This window comes from Drosophila melanogaster, chromosome 2L (genome assembly GCF_000001215.4).
Source record: "Drosophila melanogaster chromosome 2L".
NCBI classification, from domain to species: domain Eukaryota; kingdom Metazoa; phylum Arthropoda; class Insecta; order Diptera; family Drosophilidae; genus Drosophila; species Drosophila melanogaster.
The window spans coordinates 7,800,085-7,820,862 of NT_033779.5; the positions used below are offsets into that span (position 1 = coordinate 7,800,085).

The window sequence follows — 20,778 nt, forward strand, 5'->3', positions numbered from 1 at the left end:
CTTGTTAATGCCATATACTACGCAACAGGGTTGCCTTGACTTACGGGGATGCCAACTCGCGTCATCGTGACGTGTCGATTATGTATAACACTTCAGACGTTGAACTTTGAATGAAAACACCGAATAGCATATAAAATGCATTTGCTCCTTAGTAAAAAAGTTAAGAAGGTTTGCCGCTGTTTTCGTATTCGAATTACGAATTCAATACTATTTCGTGAAAATATTTTTTTGACAAAGCGGCATAAAATAATTCATTTACAGATGTCTTCGTCAAGATTTCCTATTCTATCGTTGCCGCTTCGTGATTCGCGTGCCATCTCTAATAACATTGCAGTGCTTTAGATATTTTATAAATTATATATATGGTTATATTCTGTTGAATGTTAGCACGTCCGACGTGCCTTTTCCCCTTGAACTCATGGATAACAAGTCAGCCGTATCTGCTCTACAGGAGTTTTGTGCCCGGACACAGATTAATCTACCAACATACAGTTTTATTCCCGGCGAAGACGGAGGGTACGTCTGTAAAGTTGAACTATTGGAGATAGAGGCCCTTGGAAATGGTAAATTTAAATTACAAATCTCAACCACTATTTATATTCGTATCTAAACCGCCACATATTTATCCAATTCTAGGGCGTTCGAAGCGTGATGCCAAACACCTGGCTGCCAGCAATATCTTGCGTAAAATCCAACTGCTGCCCGGCATACACGGCTTGATGAAGGATTCGACTGTGGGTGATCTGGATGAGGAACTGACTAACCTCAACCGGGACATGGTGAAGGAGCTGCGTGACTACTGCGTCCGCCGCGAGATGCCACTGCCCTGCATTGAGGTAGTGCAGCAAAGCGGCACCCCGAGCGCCCCGGAATTCGTGGCCTGTTGCTCCGTGGCCTCCATAGTACGCTACGGAAAGTCGGACAAAAAGAAGGATGCCCGTCAGCGAGCGGCCATTGAAATGCTGGCCTTAATCTCCAGCAATTCGGACAATTTGCGTCCGGATCAAATGCAAGTAGCGAGCACAAGCAAATTGAAAGTTGTTGATATGGAAGAATCTATGGAGGAATTGGAGGCATTGCGCAGAAAGAAATTTACCACCTACTGGGAGTTGAAGGAAGCCGGGAGCGTAGACCATACAGGCATGCGGCTCTGCGACCGACACAACTACTTCAAGAACTTCTATCCTACCCTGAAAAAGGAGGCCATTGAGGCCATCAATTCAGATGAATACGAGAGCTCCAAGGATAAGGCTATGGACGTAATGAGCTCTTTAAAGATAACACCCAAAATCAGTGAAGTGGAATCTTCATCGTTGGTTCCCTTGCTTAGCGTCGAGCTTAATTGTGCATTCGACGTGGTCCTTATGGCAAAGGAGACCGATATCTACGACCATATAATAGACTATTTTCGCACCATGTTGATTTAATGCGTATAACATTTATTCAACTATTCTAGCTTAAAACTAAGTAAACTCGTTTTATTTACACTCTAGAATGCACATATTTCATTTAATCTTACGATTAATACAATCTCCACCAATTTGTAGGTGGGAAACATAAAAAAATTATTTTCAAGGTCTTTTAGTAAACATCTATGTTAACTTTGTACACGATTGAGATAGGTGTAAAAAATCCAAGGAAATAAGTAAGGGGAGTGGGTACAACAACTTTTACTTTCGAGAAGGTATAACATAATGATATTATTAATTACTTTTCGATGCCAATACCAATGTTAATTCTATTAAAATGTAAAGTATTTATACGGTCCGAACTTATTGTTTGCAACAACTGATTATAAAATATTTGAAGCAATTTACATAAATATGTATTGCACAGTGAAATTAAAAATCTGAACATTTGCCTTTAAAAGGAATGCTAGTAATCAAAGACTTACTTGAAACAAATATTTTAAATAATTTGACGGAAAAAAATGGTAAAAATGCTGCATTTCTTTTTTTTTTTACAAGTACAACTTTTATACGAATAAAAGGGGTTTCAGTCTAAAATAAATAAAGTGCTTCGTAGTCTTCAGCATTTTTGATTTTATTTTTACAACACAATGCTAAAATGAAAACTAAGCGTTCCTCTTAAAAACTTTCAACAATGTATTAACAATTTCAATGTCAATTGCTTGCCTTTTAATGGGTTATCTTATATTAGTACAATATGTTAAATAACAAATCCATAACAATTTGAAATGTTTTCCTAAAAAAAAATGTAAGTGTATAAATGAGATTGTTATTGCAAATAATTTCCTAATCAATCACCAAATTTGATTGCATTGGAATATCTAAAAAATCATTGCATTCGCCACATCAATCTCATCATCTCATCGGGAAACGTTCAATTTACTAGTCAAAATAATATTTACACAACTAAAGGAAACAATATATGATTAGTGTTCAATAGCTAATCTTCTTGCGCAGCTTGAGATTGGATTGTTGATGGTCCAGAGACTGTTGTTGTTGTTGTTGCTGTCGCTCCCGATCCCGATCCTTTTCGCTGGACGCACGACTCACACCGCGTACCAGGTGCTGTTGCCACTGGCTGGAGGAGGGCGGCGCCGTGGGTGTGGGAATACCCGAATTTGAGGCGGACGTCGATGCTGAGGAGCCGGACTCACCGAAAAGGCGCCGGGAAAGCTTGAAGCTGCCGCTGTTGCTGCTGCTGCAGCTGTTGTACTTGCAATTGTTGTTCATGCTGCTGGTGGTGGAGGCGTTTGTGGCGTGGGTGGCGTTGATCGATGTGCTGTTGGCTACAGCTGATGCTGCTGTGGCCGCTGCAGCAGCTGCCGCCGCCGTCTTCCTCAACAGCTTTGTGTTGTACTCGTCGCTCTTGTCCTTGTCCAGGCGTGTGGAGCTCAGCGATCGCTTGTTTCGCTTGGCGGAACCAGCCACCAGGCCGTGCTCGATGATCGCCTGCAATTCGGCACTGCCGCGCCCACTAAGCCGGCTTGTGTCTGCAGGATTGGAGGAGGGAGGAGGAGTGGTAGTTGGATTATTGTTGAGGCTGGTTAATTTTGTTGTTTTCGGCAGCGGATTGGAGTTGAGATCGAGCGTGGCGGATGCGGAGCGTGTGGCTATGTTAAAGGAGGCTGAAGTGGACGACGACCCACCAGGACCACCACCAAAAACACCGATTGTGGGTATAGCCGATACGTCCCGGTAATACCGAGCCGTGGCCACCGTGCACGGTTGCGTTTGGGCAGCAGCCGGAGCCGTTTCTCCGGCATTGGGACGCTGGTATCGGATCCGAGATCTCCCCCGTAGCGTCATGTGGTGATGGGAGGTACGCGCAGCACTGCCCCGTGTGGGCGGAATGGTGGCCGAGCTGCCGGCACCACCACCGCCACCGGACACCACGGGTATCTTGCTCTCGTTAATGGTGGCATATTGGCGAAGCAGTTGCTTCTCCACCGGCAGCAACGGTTGCTCCTGCTGTACCTGCTGCTGCTGCTGCTGTTCCGCCTTTCGCAGATGCTTCAGCTCCATTCTGAAGGAGCATGGAGCAGGAAGCGAAGAAAGATTGGGGCGAAAAAGGACGAGAGAAGAGAGAGAGAGAGAGAAATGGTGTACGGGGTTACGGGCTCAGTGTGGTTCCCAAAACAGTCTTACTACAAAAATCATGGCAGAGCTCCGGAGTCCGAAGATTTCCACATCCTTGCAGAGCAAAGTCAATCGAAACATTATTGTTTATCATTTATAATTTTTTGAACTTAGCGGTATACAAAAAACCCAATATTTGATAAAAACATTCTCTGCAAGGATCTATCTTAAGTATTTCACTAAAATAAACAAATAAAAGCAACAAAAACAAGGCCAAACAAATACAAAACAATTTCGCAAGCTTGTAGCATAATTTCGAAAATTTGTGGTTTATTATTAATTATTTTGCGCAACAATAAATGTTTCGCAATTTCAGCATGCACAAAAACAAAAATGCCAGTACATAACAGAATAAACTAAATACACTAAAATTAGCAGCTAAGATAAGATAAACAAATATCGAACTTGGGTTAGTGTCGTTTGGTGTGGGAAACGCCATTTAGGTTAATTTTGCGAATATTGCATTAGAGGGGTATTAAGAATATTACAAATACAAGGTCGAACTTTTAAAACACATATTAATCTTGGTTTACCACCAATTGAATTTATAGACAAAATCGTTGAACTGAGTATTTTTAGCGTTTTCGAAAATATTGTTGGGTAAAACATTGTTAAAATGTGAAAAAAATCCGACGGTCTGCATACCTTATAACTAATAATATTTACAATCGATAAAGGATTGGTCTACGGGATAAGAAAGTGTTTTTTTTTCGGGGGCAACGAAAGTATAAATTAAGTATAAATTGCGATAAAAAACAGAGCCGCACACGTAACGAAATCAAATCCAATGCAAGTCGAACATATAACATATAATACTTCGTCGTGGAGTTTTCGAGTTCAATGGTCATTTTTGGGATTCGGAGGCATTATTCGTTACTTACCTTTTGCTATAGAGCGCCAGGCTGCGGGTGCGACTGCTCCCCGAACTGGCCAAAATATTGTTAGTTGTATTGTTGTTGTTGTTATAGTTATTCAGGGAGTTGCTTAGATTACTGTTGTTGTTGTTGTTGTTGTGGTTATTATTGCTACTGCCGCTAGTCCCAATACCGCAGTCATTATTGTTGTTCAGATTGTTGGCCAAAAGAGCGGCTGTCCCTGTGCCAGTTGGCAAGCAGGAGGAAGTGGGCTTCAAGGCAGCCATCGCTGTATTTCCACCCACTCCATTGTTATTGTTCCGGAACGGTTGGGATCGAGCTCTCGTATGCCTCACGTTCGATTCCTGTTCGCTGCTGATACAACAAATATACAATCGTAATTTAGCAGAAGAAACTTTGTAACAAAAATAAATACATTCAGATGCACTTGAATTTCTAGACATATTAAGCAATTGAAGTGCCATCTACGCGTATTTTCTAAGTCAGTCGACCTACCTATTGCTGTTCACATTAACGGATCGCGAGTGATGCCTTCGCAGCGCCTTGATCTGATTCAGCTTGTCGCCCTGCGTCTGGGCCTGCTTCTTTTCGAGCGCCGTTTGTGTCATCCTGACGGTGGACGCAATCGTGTGTCGGGCTGCCTCGAAGACATTTGCACTTGGCTTGCGCAACTTCTTCTCCGTGCAGCTGGCCAACTCAGGAGTGGGATAAACTCCAGATGCCGTACTCAATCCACTGCGATTGGCATTGGGATTAACCAGGCGCCTCAGGGATGTGGCTATTACTGTCGGTTTGTTCGCGCCTGATGGAGATTTCCTACGCCGTGTGGATATTGTATAGCTGGAGGTAGGCGGCGGATCCGCTGGTGCACTGATCGTGTCCGTATCGTTGTCATCGCTATTATTGCAATTGGGATCCTCAACGGATTGATAGAGCGCTCTCTCGTCCCGCTCCAATCGCAGCTGCTCCGAGAGTTCCTCATCCGTTTGATCCGTACAAGCTGCATCTAAGTTATCCTGGTCATTCAGGTGCATCGTATCTACCCGCTGAGAAATGCCCTTCACTCGGGTTAAAAGCAGATCGACGTGCTCTGTGGAATCGGCGGCAGCCGAGGCCAGTTTTTTCTTCAGCTCCAGGCTGTTGATACCGTACGTATGCTGGAGGATGGGAAGCGAAGTGCGCCGGCGCATTCGTTCGCCCTCCGACCACAGCCAGCTTTGTTTGCTAAAAATTTGGAAAACATTTGTGATTCTTTGAGTAAAATCGTGGGGTACTAAGAAATACGTACTCTTCCATCCACTGCTGCTGATGTCCAATCACCGATCCCGGCCGGCAAAGCCTTAGCCAGGCTATGGCCTCCAGAGCAGTGAATCCGTAATGCTTCATGATATATGCCCCTATCAGGCTGCCCGTGCGTCCCAAGCCCGCTTTGCAGTGAACTGCAATGGCTCCCTTTGTCGTCTCACAAATGGAGAGGAACTTCTTCATGATGGCATCGCTGGGCGTGCTGCCATCGATGAAGAACAAATCCTTGTGATCGAAACCAGCGTTCTCAAAGGACGATGCGTGATAGACTTTGGCATTCAGCCGAATCACTGTTGTCACATTATTATCCCGAAAATAGCTAAAGTAGCGCTCAGGTGCATGGCACGGATATCCATTCGGCAGCGTCTTGCTCTTCTGATGGGGCCCGCAAAACGCTATAAACTTTTGGGGCACAATCCAGTTAAAGTCGCCGTTCTCCACGCGCTCGAAATACTCATACTCCTCAGCATCAAAGTCGTTGAAATTAAAGAATCCCGCCTGCAGGCCTTTGTGCACAGCATTCAGGCAGTCCAGCAACGAAATCTTAAAGTTGCTAGGTCCGTAGCTGGCGTCACAAAAGCGCGTGTAGGCAGGAATCTCGCCAGCGACCAGCGGCCGATATGCCTCTTGTGGTGTCTTGTTAAGGTAGATTATCTGGAAACGATAAATCAAATATACTTATTCTGATTTTTGTGAGTTCTTGAACAGTTGAAAGAGTTAAACCAGAGTTAAAGCTCTCTTTCAAATGTTCAGCGAAATCGAAAGATTCAGGACCAGGAGCACTTACTGCATACGAACCAATCAGATAGGCCGCGTTCAACCGCTTGGCCGGATTCATGGAGGTGTAGTGAACTATCTTTTTGTTGGCATGGCACTTGGCATTCAGCTTGGTGTTCAGTTTCATGCAGTATCTGTAGAGCATGCATATGTTGAGCGGACCAAAGTCATTGTAGAAGTTCTCATAGATGAATTCCTCATCGACGCTGAAGTAGTGGGTGTTGACCGTGTTCTTTGGCTTGATGTTCTTCTTGAAGGCCACAAAGTATAATCGGTCTGCAAACAGTATAGAATTATCCACATCACTCAATGTCACGCTGTTTAAAGTTCATTGTGCTCTCACCTTCCTGCATCTCCGATGCACAGACCAGCAGATCTGAGTTGTCATCGTCCAACATCTTGGCCGACTATCAGGAGCACGGGAGACTTCGACGACTGTTTGGCGACTGCAAAGACATTGAGGAAAATACATTTATTATGGCTTTGATATCTTCGAGCAACGGCGGAACTCTCGGCCCACACATTTTGGGATTAAAGCTTCCGCATGGTATTGCTTATTAACAAATTTAAATACCTATTGATTTCACAGACCAAAAGTATTTTAGATTATTCAAACTTTTGAAGAAGACTTGTTCTAGAAGATATTAGATATATGTAAAGATAAACATCTAAAAGGTCTGGGAATCCAGGGCATTTCAAAGTCCAAGCCCCTATGCAATATCGTTTCATTCTAATGATTATTTCTTTCTATTAGTTGGCAACAAATGCGCCCACGCCGACTTGCACACAAAAGCTGACTTGCCATAATTGGATGGCAGTAAATGATGTTTTCCGCAAAGGGTGTTCTACATACATACATTCATACATACATACTTCCATCCATCCGTACATACATATGTATAGCGTCTTTTCTACGTAAACGTATCTATTGAGTGGAAGCATGTGTTCCGTTTGTCACTTTTACCAACTTTATGAGTGTCTGCCACCCAAGTTCTTTCTAACTTTTCCCCCCCAAAGCGCAATTCCCAGCCCTATTTGCTCCACTTTGCCTGCCGTAGCCAAATGTAGGTGATGGCTTCCATATCAATATGCATATAGCCATCAGTCAGGCACTCATTCTATCAAGTCATCAGTTGGGCCGCCATCCGCAGTCCAATAAACAATGGAGAAGGAACAGGCTGAGCCGAGCAGGAAACTCGAATGGGGAACACCCTAACAGTGAGTTGTGCATAAATCCAAGAAAGTCACGTCCCTTTGGAAATTTATGGCTAACAAGAGGGTCTACATGACATAATTTGCATCGAGAATACTGCGCTGAATGTAACTTTTGAAATGCTCTATCTGGATAAGGTTCTTAGTTGGTCTAGTTGAATGTGTTACCACACTATCCGATCCTTATTTGCCCGAAAATAGATTTTAGTGGTCGGGGAACCCATGACAGAATTTGCGATGTATGACCACCCATCATCAAAAGTGTTACGCACACGAGTTTTCACTTACAAGCATATATGCTTGGGGAACACATGTAAATATTCGATTTTATGCAAATTCGTAACCTTTTCCATGTACATACAACAAAGCCACAGTTGGCGTGCCTTTGCAGAATTTCGGACTCGAACTGGGACTACAATGAGTTCCTTTTAATCCTCCCCCCATTTCCCCTGGCAGTGCTTTATGCATTTCCTCTGGCCGATTTTAAAGTTTAAAAGTCAAGAAGCCGGGCGCTTTTTATGGCACATTTGCATGTCGGCTAAGGAGTTTTAGCCAGATCCAAACTTAGATTTCTATCGGTGTGCCAAAGGTAAATGTGAATAGTGCAAGGTGTAAGGGTATATCGCATGACATTGGGCGAGCCTTGTGAAACGGAAACGAAAATAGCTGAAGATATAAGGATATATAGGGCAAGTCAGGCCATCAAGGAAGGTGAAGGAGACCCAAGCGTACTGGTATACTTTATTCTCGGTTTTCTAGATGTAATTTTGTTTGTCTAAATTGCTATCGTAAAATGTGTATCGCGCGGACTATAAGAAAACCACATTAGGCAAACTGAAGAGATGGCTGTGTTGAATAAAAATTGATTAAAAATGTCTGACTATCAAACAAACTATTGAAATATTTATGCGGAGATCCTAATTTGATTATGGTTCTTAAGCGGGCTATTACAGAAATTTAATCCGACTTTGAAAGCGCAGTGCAATTACATAGTAATTTTAACCCTGCTTCCATTGAAATATCCCTGATGTTATATAAAACCGCTAAGCTTTTGTTACTTGTTCACTTGTTATGAGTATACTAGTTGGTAATCTCGATAATATTACTATGTTACGTTTCTGATTTGATCTGTCTCGATTGGTCGTGTTACTGGTTTCCGCCTATTATAGTTGCGACCTCTGGCGGCGATCGTGGATAATATTCTAACGGTGAAGAGTGAATCTTTCAGTCTCCACCGATCTCTTCTCCAACTCACACACACTACTCCACTTCTATTCTGAATGGAAGATCATTGCTAAATATAGCGGGAATATGCAATTAGCTACATTCATCCCCCTCCCACCACATTGGTGACTCTTTGGAGTTGACTGAAACTACAACTTCCACGTGAAGACAACAATTTCATATCACACTCATATCTATAACCATATGTATGTATAAGCATACATATGTGCATGTAAGCATATGCACATAATCGGGCTTATCTGCTTCCGAGCTGTACATAAGGTCGTCAAAAAAAAATGCGATAGAACGCAACCTTCCCTTTTTTCCAGTTGGAATTTGAGACCTAGCGATCTGGGCTAGGTTGGTCATTAGAAACAATGGACAAACAAACGAGTTTTTATTTTTTTCGAATGACGTCACCAAGAATGACAACAAAAGGCGGTTTAAAAATAAAAGCAACGTCAATAGTATGTTTCTTTTTAGCCAAGTTAGTTAGTTGGAATTGGAAACGCGGTGTTAAGAGATTTTGCCGCGCTCGCATACCACAACAAAAACAGAGCGCACACAAATACACATGGTGATTACAACGCCAACAGCATTCACCTGTACCCGCTCACTTTCCCCCACCCCTTGCTAAACAACCCACTTTTCTCAAGCGCATGCGCTGACTCTCTCAAAAGCTGCTCCATCTCACTCACTCCCTCGCTCGTTTGCTCTTGTGCTTTGGCGGCTTTTTGTATGTGTCCCGCTATGGCACTCCTCTCTGGTATTTTTGTGGATGTGCCTGTGTGGAGCATAAATAAAAGCAACCGACGCATTTTGCTACTAGAAACCCATAGAAATCGAAAAATAATACTGGGATGTACTGTGTACTGCGTAATCAAGTTTTTTGGTAAAAATTTCTGGACTATTTTCGGTGGCACTACACTGCACTACAAAAACAAAATATGGGGGGACTGGAAGAGAGAGGGAGAGAGAGTGGGAGCCGTTACAATTACACAGTTTTTGTTGGTACGTGGCTGAAGAAAGTATTCAATGGGTTGGAGAGGGGGATACCAAAAACTAAGACGAAAACTCACCTAAATTGTGGGTTCACACTGCTGTGTTGTTGTTACTTCTGCTGCTATGGATATTCACGAATGAATATTCCTGAAGAAGGGAAGACGTCGAATTTGGGAAGGCAGAGGAGAGTCAGCAACAGCAGCACCAGCTAATAACACCCACACCACGCTCCGCATAACACTGTACAATTTTGACAAACTTTACTCCCGAATGGGATTTTATATTTTAAAAGTATTTTTTTTTTTGGAAAAATTTTGTCACCGAATATTACACATCGAATTTGTTGTCTCTGTCTGCTTGGGTTAACAACATTCTCAAAGCGAGCTTTTTGCACTTGTCTTGGATTTAAATATTGTAACGAAAAACGTATAAACACAATCAGGCAGCGAAGAAAAGCTCTCTTCTGAGATAGTTAAAAAAATAACATTATAATTGCACTAATTTTTCACACCAAACTATGATCGCATTTTCCCCGGCGATTTATGTATTTTTGGATATTTCGAGTGCGAATGGGGAGCCCAGCGACCCGAGCAGTTGGAGATTCCGGAAAGTTGTGAGTTAATTGTTCATCTCGGTTCATTTTGCTAGACCAGGGCTTGAGAAACACACGAAAGTATCGATTAAATGCTCGATATTTTTTTTTGAAATGCGTTCCGTTACTTTTACATTCACCTGGAGTGGAAAATGTATACATTTTTTGGACCAGAAACAAACTGGTAATTTTTATGACAAGCGAATTTTAAGCATTAAAAAGGAATTTAATCGCATTACTATTTTTATTTCAAACAGCTATGATAGTAAGTGTAATAGTAATTTAAATTAATATAATTTGTTTTAGCTTGATATCTTAAGAACAATCAGAGTGCAATTCCAAAATGTAAATAAAATTTTTGCTTTATTTGAAAAAATATTATAATTCTTATTTTTTAACGGTACAAAAATACACAGCTTAGCGGTGACACGAACCGCGATGTATTTGAATATAAAAGTAAATTGGATTCATAGTCTTTTTTCTCTAAAATTTCTTAAAATCTTTTATCTGAGACAAATAAATCATTTCGGAAGTCCAATTGGTTTCGTTATTACTAGCTTCTATTTCTGTATTGCATTTTCGTAAGAAAAGGAAATTTCGAAACAAATTTAAAGAAAGAGCTCTATTAAATTGTAATATGTTTTTGAAATGTGTTCTCTTTACATTCGATTTAAAAAGTCTTCGTCTTTCGACGACTATCGATCCTCTGTTATCGAAGCATCGCAAAGTATCGAGTACGGATTCCCCACTGAAGTTTGAAATCATTCTCGCGAGTGGATCTCTCGAGAGCGGACGTTTTTCGAGTCGGAGCCGGGTCGAGTCGAGGGCCCCAACTTGGAATTTTCTTTCCGATTGACTTGGAAAATAGCTTCTTCGTCGCGTGCGAGTGTGTGTGTGTGTATGTGTGTGCGCGCGGTGTGGAGTTTATAAAAAGAAGTCGAAAAGTGTTTGCCGCATCAACGAAAATAAAAACACCCAAGAAGAGTGTTTGTTGTTTTGTCTGTATAACAGAAAACTGATTTTCTCAACTTCACCTCTGCACATCGATCAAGGACTAGATATAGATGCATCATATGTAGCCGAATTAAAGTATCTGGTAAAGTAGCTGTTGATGAATCTTAAGAAACCGATTTACAGTTAGTTTTTGGATCCACGCGTAGTTTTTACGCAGGTTTCAACAGCTGCAGTCCCCCCGTCTCGCTCACTCCTTCTCCCTGCCTATTCTGTTTCTGTCTTGAGGTTTATCTTGTGGCCTGTTTTTGTTGTTACTTCACTTGCGTACTTCTATTTCCACTCCTTCGCATCCGCTGCCGTTGTTGTTTTTGTTGTGGCACACTGCCTCTTTTTATCGCCTCTCTGTTACGAACAGAAAACTCAAGATAACTCCAAAAAACTCGAAGGGGGCAAGGGCTTCAAATGCCTTTTAAGATCCCCAAATCATTTAAGGGATTTCGGGATAATTCTAAAAAATGAATATATTATTATCTATTAAAAATTAATATTTTATATTAAGGTAACCTCTTTTTTAGTTTTGAAAAAATAAATAATTTTTACAGTTCTTTTTAGAGATTTTCCGGTTAGATTTTTTTCAAATGTTAAAAGTTTTTTGGTCGTACTATTTTAAAATGTAGAGGGGTTACTATTGTTAGATAGTTTTAATACTTAAGTTATATTTCATTTTCGTTATCTTTCTATAATTCATTTGTTATAGAAAGCGTGCAAGTGAGCATCGATGTCGATCTCTAGATTTTAGCAATATATTTCTGTTTCTTCTAGATATTCTTATTTCAGTATCTCATAAATATCTCATGTACTGTGGGACTTTTGTTAAGTTCCTGATAAGCTTGTTTAAAATATTTTCCATCTTGTGTCTCCATTTTCTAATCTTTTCAAAAGTTACTCTACTATGTCACAGAGCAGTGCTAAGAAGCATTTGAATGCACATCTACTTTGGCTAGGGAATTTTTGTAGATTAAGCATACAAACCCGAACATATAGAAACATGATGCCATAACGGCAAGCCAAGTGAATGACTGCATGTGGACTAAAAAAGTGCATTGCCAAGCTGATTTTCTTTATTTCAGCGACCATGGAGAACGGGCTAATTAAAATGTGAGCCGGGCCTGTCGCCTTGATGCAGATGTGCAGCCGACGAATTAATTTATCTAGATTGGATTGCGGACTGTGGGCAGAAAGGATTTAGTATTTAGTCGGTGTCTTCTAATTATAGCCGCTCTATCGCGGTCTGATCTCATATTTAGACGGTAGACTTCCACAACATGTGTGCTCCAGACCGAGAATTGAAATTCGGTGCTGGGGTTGGAATGGTGCATATGTGTACAGTGTAAACATACAGTGGTCAGTCGCGAGGAAAGTTTTACTATGCGAAGATATTAGCTTTTGAACATCAAAGTTTCAGAACATTTCTAGTGCCGGATACACATATCATTTAAGGGTTTTGGATTGATTAAAGTCATGTACTAACAGAGCCATGTGATTTTTTTTTCTAAATAAAAGCATATGTTTGAATTAAATCATTGGCATCAGTGATGACAATTGAATTTGAATTCCCACTGTCCACTGAGTGACTGCATGAAATCATATTTTTTATTTGTATGGTCAAATAAGCTCTGTGCCTTGATGAAATTGGAAATATAAACAACGTCGCCCGGCAAAACTAAGAAAACATGAGCCACGGCAATTGTTCGCGCAAATTTTTATGAACTGGCTATACACAGATATGCACGAATATAAAATGTATATACAGACCGACCCCTACACTTAGATACAGATATGTACACATCCAGCGAAGTCGAGAATCGTGGAGCGCTCCAGTGCTCCATTATTTACCCACATACACATATGTACATTGTATGAACCCATATTCTTATAGTGTATTTGGCTTGTATGTCTGGTAAATTTACGTTTTGTTTCTTTACTTATTTGTTTATTTGCCAGTTTTCTCGGCGGCAAAACGAACGAAAATGAAATTAACCAACGCACAAATAGCAAACAAAAAAAATTTAAACACACTCCAAGTAATTAAGTTTGGAGCGGAGTCAAAAACTTCCCATGTGCCACAGAGCTCCATGGAAAAAGTGTATCTGTGAATGAACTCTTATCGGGGCAGTTGAAATTATGAAATATGTATTATTAGACTAGGGAGAGCAGCTAGCTCCATGTTTGGGTCTAGAAAATGTGTTAGTCTTAAAAACTTGGGTTCTTATCTCACCGGCTCGTAGCTCAATATTTGATTCTCGATTTTGGTGGCCGATTTTTCCCTGCCCCGTCGAAATCTTCATGATAAGAACATAAAGGTCATCGAAACATTGTGTCTAATTTCTAATATTTAATCCTTACATATAGTTAAAAAATATTTATTTATATAGATATTTATATAGGTCTTAAGTCTGATTCTGCTCATCTTTTTTGGTAGAGAGATTCTGATTCCATTTCTACAGCTTAAAAACGAAATTATACACAAATCACAATTCTTCAATTGTATTCTGTGCGAGAATCCCTCGTACTACAAATGAATACTGATAAAAACAGCGATCCAACGCACCAGGCAACAACGGATTATGATTATGCTATACCATTATCGGGACCTTATATTGAGAGTAGTCGGATTGATAATAGGATCCATTCAGTTTCAGTTCAAGATTCGGTTTGCGTCTCAGTTTGTGCGTAAGATTCGTTGGACGCGGATGCCTTTTTTTTAATGGTACGAGACGAAAATAAATCGGTTTTTTTTATTCTGATTTTGCTGTGTAGAAAATTAGAGCATCTCTGTTGATAAGCGGTTTACAGTGATGATAGAAGCGTGAAGTTTGTTTAGAGAGTAAAATTGAAATCAAAGGAATATTATTAATTAATAAGGCAATCTGTTAATTTTTCAGCTACAGGACTAGTTGGAAAATGCCACAATGAATAAATAAATATTTTGATCAAAATAAGGAAGAGAGCCGTGGTTAAGTAAGTAGCAAAGCACTGTTTTTAATTCATGATCTAATAATAGTTGGTGGAATTCACAAATGTTAATCACTGTTAATTTGGAGAAGTGATGAAAACTGATACTTGAATCACCAACCTTTTTTTTGATAACTTTTACAAACTAAAATGAATTTTTTTTAGATTTTCATACTGAGGATCACGTGGACAAGTGTAAGAGATCCCCTTAAAAAACGAACGAAAAGAAAAGCAACTGATTAAAGTCCCGGCCGGAAGTGCCCCAGTGGAACGCGACCCCAACAACTGAGAGCCACATCGAGATGTTGGAGCTGCGGCTTATCGTGGTCATTGTGCTCGCCCTGCTCAGCTGGCAGTGGGACCCAGTGGACTCCCAAAGACCGCCCCAGCATGGCCGACGTGATCGTCCGAAATATCCACCGAACAAGTTTATCAAGACTCATCCATGCGAGAGATCCTCCTGCTACCCGGCAACGGGTAATCTTCTGATCGGCCGAGAAAACCGCCTGACTGCCAGTTCCACGTGTGGTCTGCACTCGCCGGAGAGATTCTGCATCCTGTCCCATTTGCAGGATAAGAAGTGTTTCCTCTGCGACACGCGTGAGGAGACCAAGCATGATCCGTACAAAAATCATCGCATCGGACAGATTATATATAAAACTAAGCCAGGCACCAACATACCCACCTGGTGGCAGTCCGAGAATGGCAAGGAAAATGCTACCATTCAACTGGATCTGGAGGCGGAGTTTCACTTTACCCATTTGATCATAACCTTCACCACCTTCCGACCAGCGGCCATGTACATCGAGAGATCCTTTGATTTCGGACAGACGTGGCACATCTACAGATATTTCGCCTACGACTGCAAGGAATCCTTTCCGGGAGTGCCCACTGTCTTGGAAAACATCACCGATGTCATGTGCACCTCGAGGTATTCCAACGTGGAGCCCTCGAGGAATGGTGAAGTGATATTTAGGGTGCTGCCACCGAACATCAACGTTACCGATCCCTATGCGGAGCACGTGCAGAATCAGCTGAAGATGACCAATCTGAGGATCCAGATGACGAAGCTGCACAAGCTGGGAGACAATCTTTTGGATAGCAGGCTGGAGAACGAGGAGAAGTACTATTATGGCATCTCCAACATGGTGGTTCGCGGATCCTGCTCCTGCTATGGCCACGCCTCTCAGTGTCTACCGTTGGATCCCGCATTTTCCCAGGCGGACAACGAAGATGGCATGGTGCATGGCCGATGTGAGTGTACCCACAACACCAAGGGAATGAATTGTGAAGAGTGCGAGGATTTCTTCAACGATCTCCCATGGAAACCCGCTTTTGGAAAGAAAACGAATGCCTGTAAGAAATGTGAGTGCAACGATCACGCCGTTAGTTGTCACTTCGATGAGGCTGTCTTCACTGCATCCGGTTTCGTTTCCGGCGGAGTGTGCGACAATTGCTTGCACAATACTCGGGGTCAGCATTGCGAGGAGTGCATGCCGTACTTCTACCGCGATCCAGAGCAGGATATAACGTCCGAAAGGGTTTGCCAGCCCTGTGACTGCGATCCTCAAGGTTCGTCGGACGACGGCATCTGTGACTCCCTAAATGAACTGGAGGAGGGAGCAGTAGCAGGTGCCTGCCATTGCAAGGCCTTTGTCACGGGACGTCGTTGTAATCAGTGCAAGGATGGTTACTGGAATCTGCAGTCGGATAACCCCGAGGGCTGCGAGCCGTGCACCTGCAACCCCCTGGGTACACTGAACAACTCCGGATGCGTTATGCGCACCGGCGAGTGCAAGTGTAAGAAATATGTGACGGGCAAGGACTGTAACCAGTGTATGCCGGAGACCTATGGTCTTTCGGAATCTCCGGAGGGTTGCTCTCTGTGTAACTGCGATGCTGGTGGATCCTACGATAATTACTGCGATGTCATAAGTGGTCAGTGTCGCTGCAGGCCCCACATGACGGGTAGGTCATGTTCGCAGCCGAAGCAGAATTACTTCATTCCCCTGCTGCCCGAGGTTCATGAAGCAGAGGTGGTGGACGAGTGCATCTCGTATGGCGCCAACGGTAACTGCAGCCTGGTGGCCGAAACTCCTGATGGCAGTTTCACGGGCATTGGTTTTACCAGGGTTCCTGAGAACTCGGAACTGGTTTTCACTGTCGGAGATATTCCTCGATCCATGCCATACGATGCGGTTATACGTTACCAGAGCACTTCACGAGGAGATTGGGAGAACGCCTTTATCACTCTTGTCAGACCCGATCAAGTGGATCCTGAAGGAGGATGCGGTGAACTAGCTGCAGCAACTTCTTCGGAAACCAGGATTCCGTTCTCCCTTCCTGATCGCAGCCGTCAGGTGGTTGCTTTGAATGAAGTATGCTTGGAAGCTGGAAAGGTTTATAAATTCCGGATTTACTTTGAGCGAAAGCGACACGATGTGGACAGTCCCACAGCGACGATCTTGGTGGATTCTCTTACGCTCATTCCCCGCATCGATGTAACGCCCATCTTCCAAGGATCCGTTCTGGCTGATATTCGCAAAAAGGATTACGAAAAATACAATTGCAAATCCTCTTTGTACGATATGAACTACAAGTCGGATCCTAAATGTCAAAATCTGGACAATATCCTCAGTGTGTTTGTCCACGATGGAGCCAGTATGTGTAATTGCAATCCAACCGGATCGCTGAGCAAGGTGTGCGAATCCAATGGAGGTTACTGCCAATGTAAGCCCAATGTGGTGGGCAGGCAGTGCGATCAGTGTGCTCCGGGCACCTATGGTTTTGGTCCCGAAGGTTGCAAGGCTTGCGATTGCAACAGCATCGGATCGAAGGATAAATACTGCGACCTGATAACCGGCCAGTGCCAGTGTGTGCCGAATACATACGGCAGGGAGTGTAATCAGTGCCAGCCGGGCTATTGGAATTTCCCCGAGTGCAGAGTGTGCCAGTGCAATGGTCATGCGGCCACGTGTGATCCCATTCAAGGAACCTGTATAGATTGTCAGGTATGATGATATATAATATAGACAATATCTTGCTTGTACTTAATGAACTTTTTAAACTTGCTTCTCTTATCACCAGGACTCGACCACGGGCTATAGCTGTGACAGCTGTTTAGATGGATATTATGGAAACCCACTTTTCGGCAGTGAGATCGGATGCCGACCATGCCGCTGCCCGGAGACGGTAGCCAGTGGCCTGGCGCACGCAGATGGCTGCTCCCTGGACACACGGAACAATAACATGTTGTGCCACTGCCAGGAGGGATATTCCGGCTCCCGTTGCGAGATCTGTGCGGACAACTTCTTTGGCAATCCGGACAACGGTGGTACCTGCTCCAAGTGCGAGTGCAGCAACAATGTCGATCTTTATGACACTGGAAACTGTGATCGGCAGACGGGAGCTTGTCTAAAGTGCTTGTATCAGACGACTGGCGATCACTGCGAGCTCTGCAAGGATGGATTCTTTGGGGATGCACTGCAGCAGAATTGCCAGCAGTGCGAATGCGATTTCCTCGGAACGAATAATACCATAGCTCATTGCGATCGTTTTACGGGTCAGTGCCCCTGCTTGCCGAATGTCCAGGGTGTGCGTTGTGATCAGTGTGCCGAGAACCACTGGAAGATTGCCTCTGGCGAGGGTTGTGAAAGCTGCAACTGCGATCCAATTGGAGCACTCCATGAACAGTGTAATTCCTACACGGGGCAATGCCAATGCAAGCCAGGATTTGGCGGCAGAGCGTGTAATCAGTGCCAGGCTCATTACTGGGGCAATCCCAACGAGAAGTGCCAGCCGTGCGAGTGCGATCAGTTTGGAGCTGCTGACTTCCAGTGCGACCGGGAGACGGGTAATTGCGTCTGTCACGAGGGAATTGGGGGCTACAAGTGCAACGAGTGCGCCAGGGGCTATATTGGGCAGTTTCCACACTGCTCACCTTGTGGCGAATGCTTCAACAACTGGGATTTGATTTTGAGTGCTCTGGAGGATGCCACAACTGCCACTATCCTACGAGCCAAGGAAATCAAGCAAGTGGGAGCGACAGGAGCCTACACGTCCGAGTTCAGTGAACTGGATAAGAAATTGCAGCACATTAGGAATCTGCTGCAGAACACCTCGGTCAGTCTGGTTGATATAGAGAAACTGGACTATGAAACCCAATCACTTAGGGACCAACTTCAGGCGTCCCATGGCCGATTAAGTGAAACCGAGCAAAACCTGGATGACATTTACAATTCGCTAAGTTTGTCGGGCGTTGAGCTAGAGAGCCTACAAAATCACTCCAGATTGGTGCAACAACTGTCCAAGGAACTGAAGGAAAACGGCATACAACTGCAGGAGTCAAATATCGAGGGAGCTTTGAACCTCACACGTCACGCCTACGAAAGAGTCAGCAATTTGTCGACCCTTAAAGACGAGGCCAATGAACTTGCATCGAACACCGATAGGAATTGCAAGAGAGTGGAAAATCTGTCTAATAAGATTCAGGCCGAAGCCGATGACCTGGCAAACAATAACAAGCTCATTGAAGACTACCGAGCAGAGTTGACTTCGCTAACCTCCCAAATTCCCGAGCTGAACAATCAGGTTTGCGGCAAGCCAGGTGATCCCTGTGATAGTTTGTGCGGAGGTGCTGGCTGCGGTCATTGTGGCGGTTTCCTGTCCTGCGAACATGGCGCCAAAACCCATTCGGAGGAAGCCCTTAAGGTGGCCAAGGATGCTGAGACGGCCATTACCAGCAAGAAGGATCAGGCGGACCAAACCATCAGGGCTCTGACCCAGGCCAAACTGAATGCCTCCGAGGCATATGAGAAGGCCAAGAGGGGTTTCGAACAATCCGAGCGTTATCTGAACCAAACCAATGCCAATATCAAGCTGGCCGAAAACCTATTCATAGCCCTCAACAATTTCCAGGAGAACAAGACAGCTTCTCCTTCGGAGAGCAAAGAACTGGCACAGAAAACTCTCGACTTGGACCTGAAACTGGAACCCGAAGAGATTGAGACCCTCGGCGACCAAATCAACAGGGCTGTCTCATCGCTAAAGAATGTTGAAGCCATAATCTACAGGACCAAACCCGATTTGGACAGGGTCAATAATCTGCAGAGCATTGCCAATGCCACCAAGGAGAAGGCCGATAAGATCCTGGACTCTGCCAATTCGGTCGTGGAGAGCCTGGCGGCGGCAGATGAATCCCAGGGTAAAGCCAAGGATGCCATTCAGCAGGCGAACAGTAACATTGAGTTGGCCGGTCAGGATCTGGAGAAGATCGATGAGGAAACGTATTCCGCCGAAGCTCCGGCCAATAACACAGCACAGCAGGTTGAGAAATTGGCCAAGAAAGTGCAGAAACTGCAGAATAACATAATGAAGAACGATCGGGATGCCAAGGAGATAACCAAGGAAGCGGGTAGCGTCAAACTGGAGGCCATGAGGGCTCGCGGAGAGGCCAATAATCTTCAGTCTGCCACAAGTGCCACCAATCAGACCCTCACCGATCGCGCCAGTCGCTCCGAAAATGCCAGGGAAAGGGCCAAGCAGCTGCTCCAGAGGGCCTCCAAACTAACAGTCGATACGAACGCCAAGCTAAAGGATCTGAACGATCTGCAGACCGTCTATCTGAACAAGAACCAACAACTACTGCGATTGCAGGCCGAGATCGGCCCCTTGAACAAGGAGCTCAACGAGCACCTGATTCACATCAAGGAGCGGGGGTCGCACTACAGGCAGTGCTATACGTAGATTGGGAAACGTAAGTAATGCAGTTTTAATACTATTACAAGCAAATAACTAAAATCAGTAATATTTTTTAGATCCATTTGCGTGGCCATCTAAATTGCCATATTCATGAACAAATAAGCAAATTGCGAAATACGAGAATCAAGTAAAGAACTACAAGAACAACTAGGAAGGCGACAGTTATTATGTAACCACTGTTAAGTTACCGTTACGTTTTGTACTCTAAGCGAAAACCAACACTGCAATGTTAATTTTAAAAATTGAGCGAAAGAAATCGATGCCTTCACTTTTAATGTGTACACACTGAGCTAAGTTTTTCTTATACTATCCCTATACCATTTTGTAATGCAATTAATGTAATTAAATAAAACTACTTAAATGTGGAAATGTCTAGCATTTGTTTGGGCTCGATCGGGAGAGGAATGAGATAATGGTCATTTAAATGGAGAGCGACAGGTGAGAGTATTTTTGCAAC

The 20,778-nt window shown here is 43.5% G+C and overlaps 3 protein-coding genes across 10 annotated transcripts; 2 read left to right on the forward strand and 1 right to left on the reverse strand.

Annotated features, from left to right (window-relative positions):
* The first annotated feature begins 62 nt into the window (after positions 1-62).
* r2d2 lies at positions 63-2,014 on the forward strand. Of its 3 annotated transcripts, NM_135308.2 has the most exons (3): positions 63-168; positions 262-563; positions 637-2,014. In NM_135308.2, exons 2-3 carry the CDS (start codon positions 419-421, stop codon positions 1,425-1,427), a joined length of 936 nt encoding a protein of 311 aa, NP_609152.1. In that variant the 5' UTR covers positions 63-168; positions 262-418; the 3' UTR covers positions 1,428-2,014. The 3 variants fall into 3 exon arrangements, with proteins under 3 accessions (NP_609152.1, NP_001285720.1, NP_001162903.1); NM_001298791.1 differs by having other exon boundaries at positions 63-563; positions 637-1,491; NM_001169432.2 differs by lacking the exon at positions 63-168 and having other exon boundaries at positions 298-563; positions 637-1,491.
* Positions 1,584-10,619, reverse strand: Cdc14 (Cell division cycle 14). Of its 5 annotated transcripts, none has more exons than NM_001298792.1 (7): positions 10,078-10,619; positions 6,906-7,008; positions 6,573-6,838; positions 5,769-6,439; positions 4,976-5,704; positions 4,487-4,834; positions 1,584-3,492 (listed from the first exon to the last, which is right to left on the reverse strand). In NM_001298792.1, exons 2-7 carry the CDS (start codon positions 6,958-6,960, stop codon positions 2,403-2,405), a joined length of 3,159 nt encoding a protein of 1,052 aa, NP_001285721.1. In that variant the 5' UTR covers positions 6,961-7,008; positions 10,078-10,619; the 3' UTR covers positions 1,584-2,402. The 5 variants fall into 5 exon arrangements, with proteins under 5 accessions (NP_001285721.1, NP_001162904.1, NP_001162905.1 ...); NM_001169433.2 differs by having other exon boundaries at positions 2,331-2,959; positions 4,487-4,831; NM_001169434.2 differs by having other exon boundaries at positions 2,331-3,659; positions 4,487-4,831.
* A 734-nt stretch (positions 10,620-11,353) lies between these two features.
* On the forward strand, positions 11,354-20,687 carry LanB1. 2 transcript variants are annotated; one of them, NM_057270.5, is made up of 5 exons: positions 11,354-11,688; positions 14,492-14,567; positions 14,727-17,572; positions 17,649-20,316; positions 20,378-20,687. In NM_057270.5, exons 3-4 carry the CDS (start codon positions 14,864-14,866, stop codon positions 20,304-20,306), a joined length of 5,367 nt encoding a protein of 1,788 aa, NP_476618.1. In that variant the 5' UTR covers positions 11,354-11,688; positions 14,492-14,567; positions 14,727-14,863; the 3' UTR covers positions 20,307-20,316; positions 20,378-20,687. The 2 variants fall into 2 exon arrangements, with proteins under 2 accessions (NP_476618.1, NP_723319.1); NM_164773.3 differs by lacking the exon at positions 11,354-11,688 and adding an exon at positions 14,270-14,316.
* Positions 20,688-20,778: the final 91 nt, after the last annotated feature.

Coding starts and splice junctions, on each gene's coding strand:
- r2d2 (NM_135308.2), top strand. CDS start 419: ATGGATAACAAGTCAGCCGTATCTGCTCTACAGGAGTTTTGTGCCCGG. Junction 564..636: donor GATAGAGGCCCTTGGAAATG/GTAAATTTAAAT, acceptor ATCCAATTCTAG/GGCGTTCGAAGCGTGATGCC.
- Cdc14 (NM_001298792.1), bottom strand. CDS start 6,960: ATGTTGGACGATGACAACTCAGATCTGCTGGTCTGTGCATCGGAGATG. Junction 6,839..6,905: donor TGCATCGGAGATGCAGGAAG/GTGAGAGCACAA, acceptor TACTGTTTGCAG/ACCGATTATACTTTGTGGCC. Junction 3,493..4,486: donor CTGGCGCTCTATAGCAAAAG/GTAAGTAACGAA, acceptor ATGCTCCTTCAG/AATGGAGCTGAAGCATCTGC.
- LanB1 (NM_057270.5), top strand. CDS start 14,864: ATGTTGGAGCTGCGGCTTATCGTGGTCATTGTGCTCGCCCTGCTCAGC. Junction 17,573..17,648: donor GAACCTGTATAGATTGTCAG/GTATGATGATAT, acceptor TCTTATCACCAG/GACTCGACCACGGGCTATAG.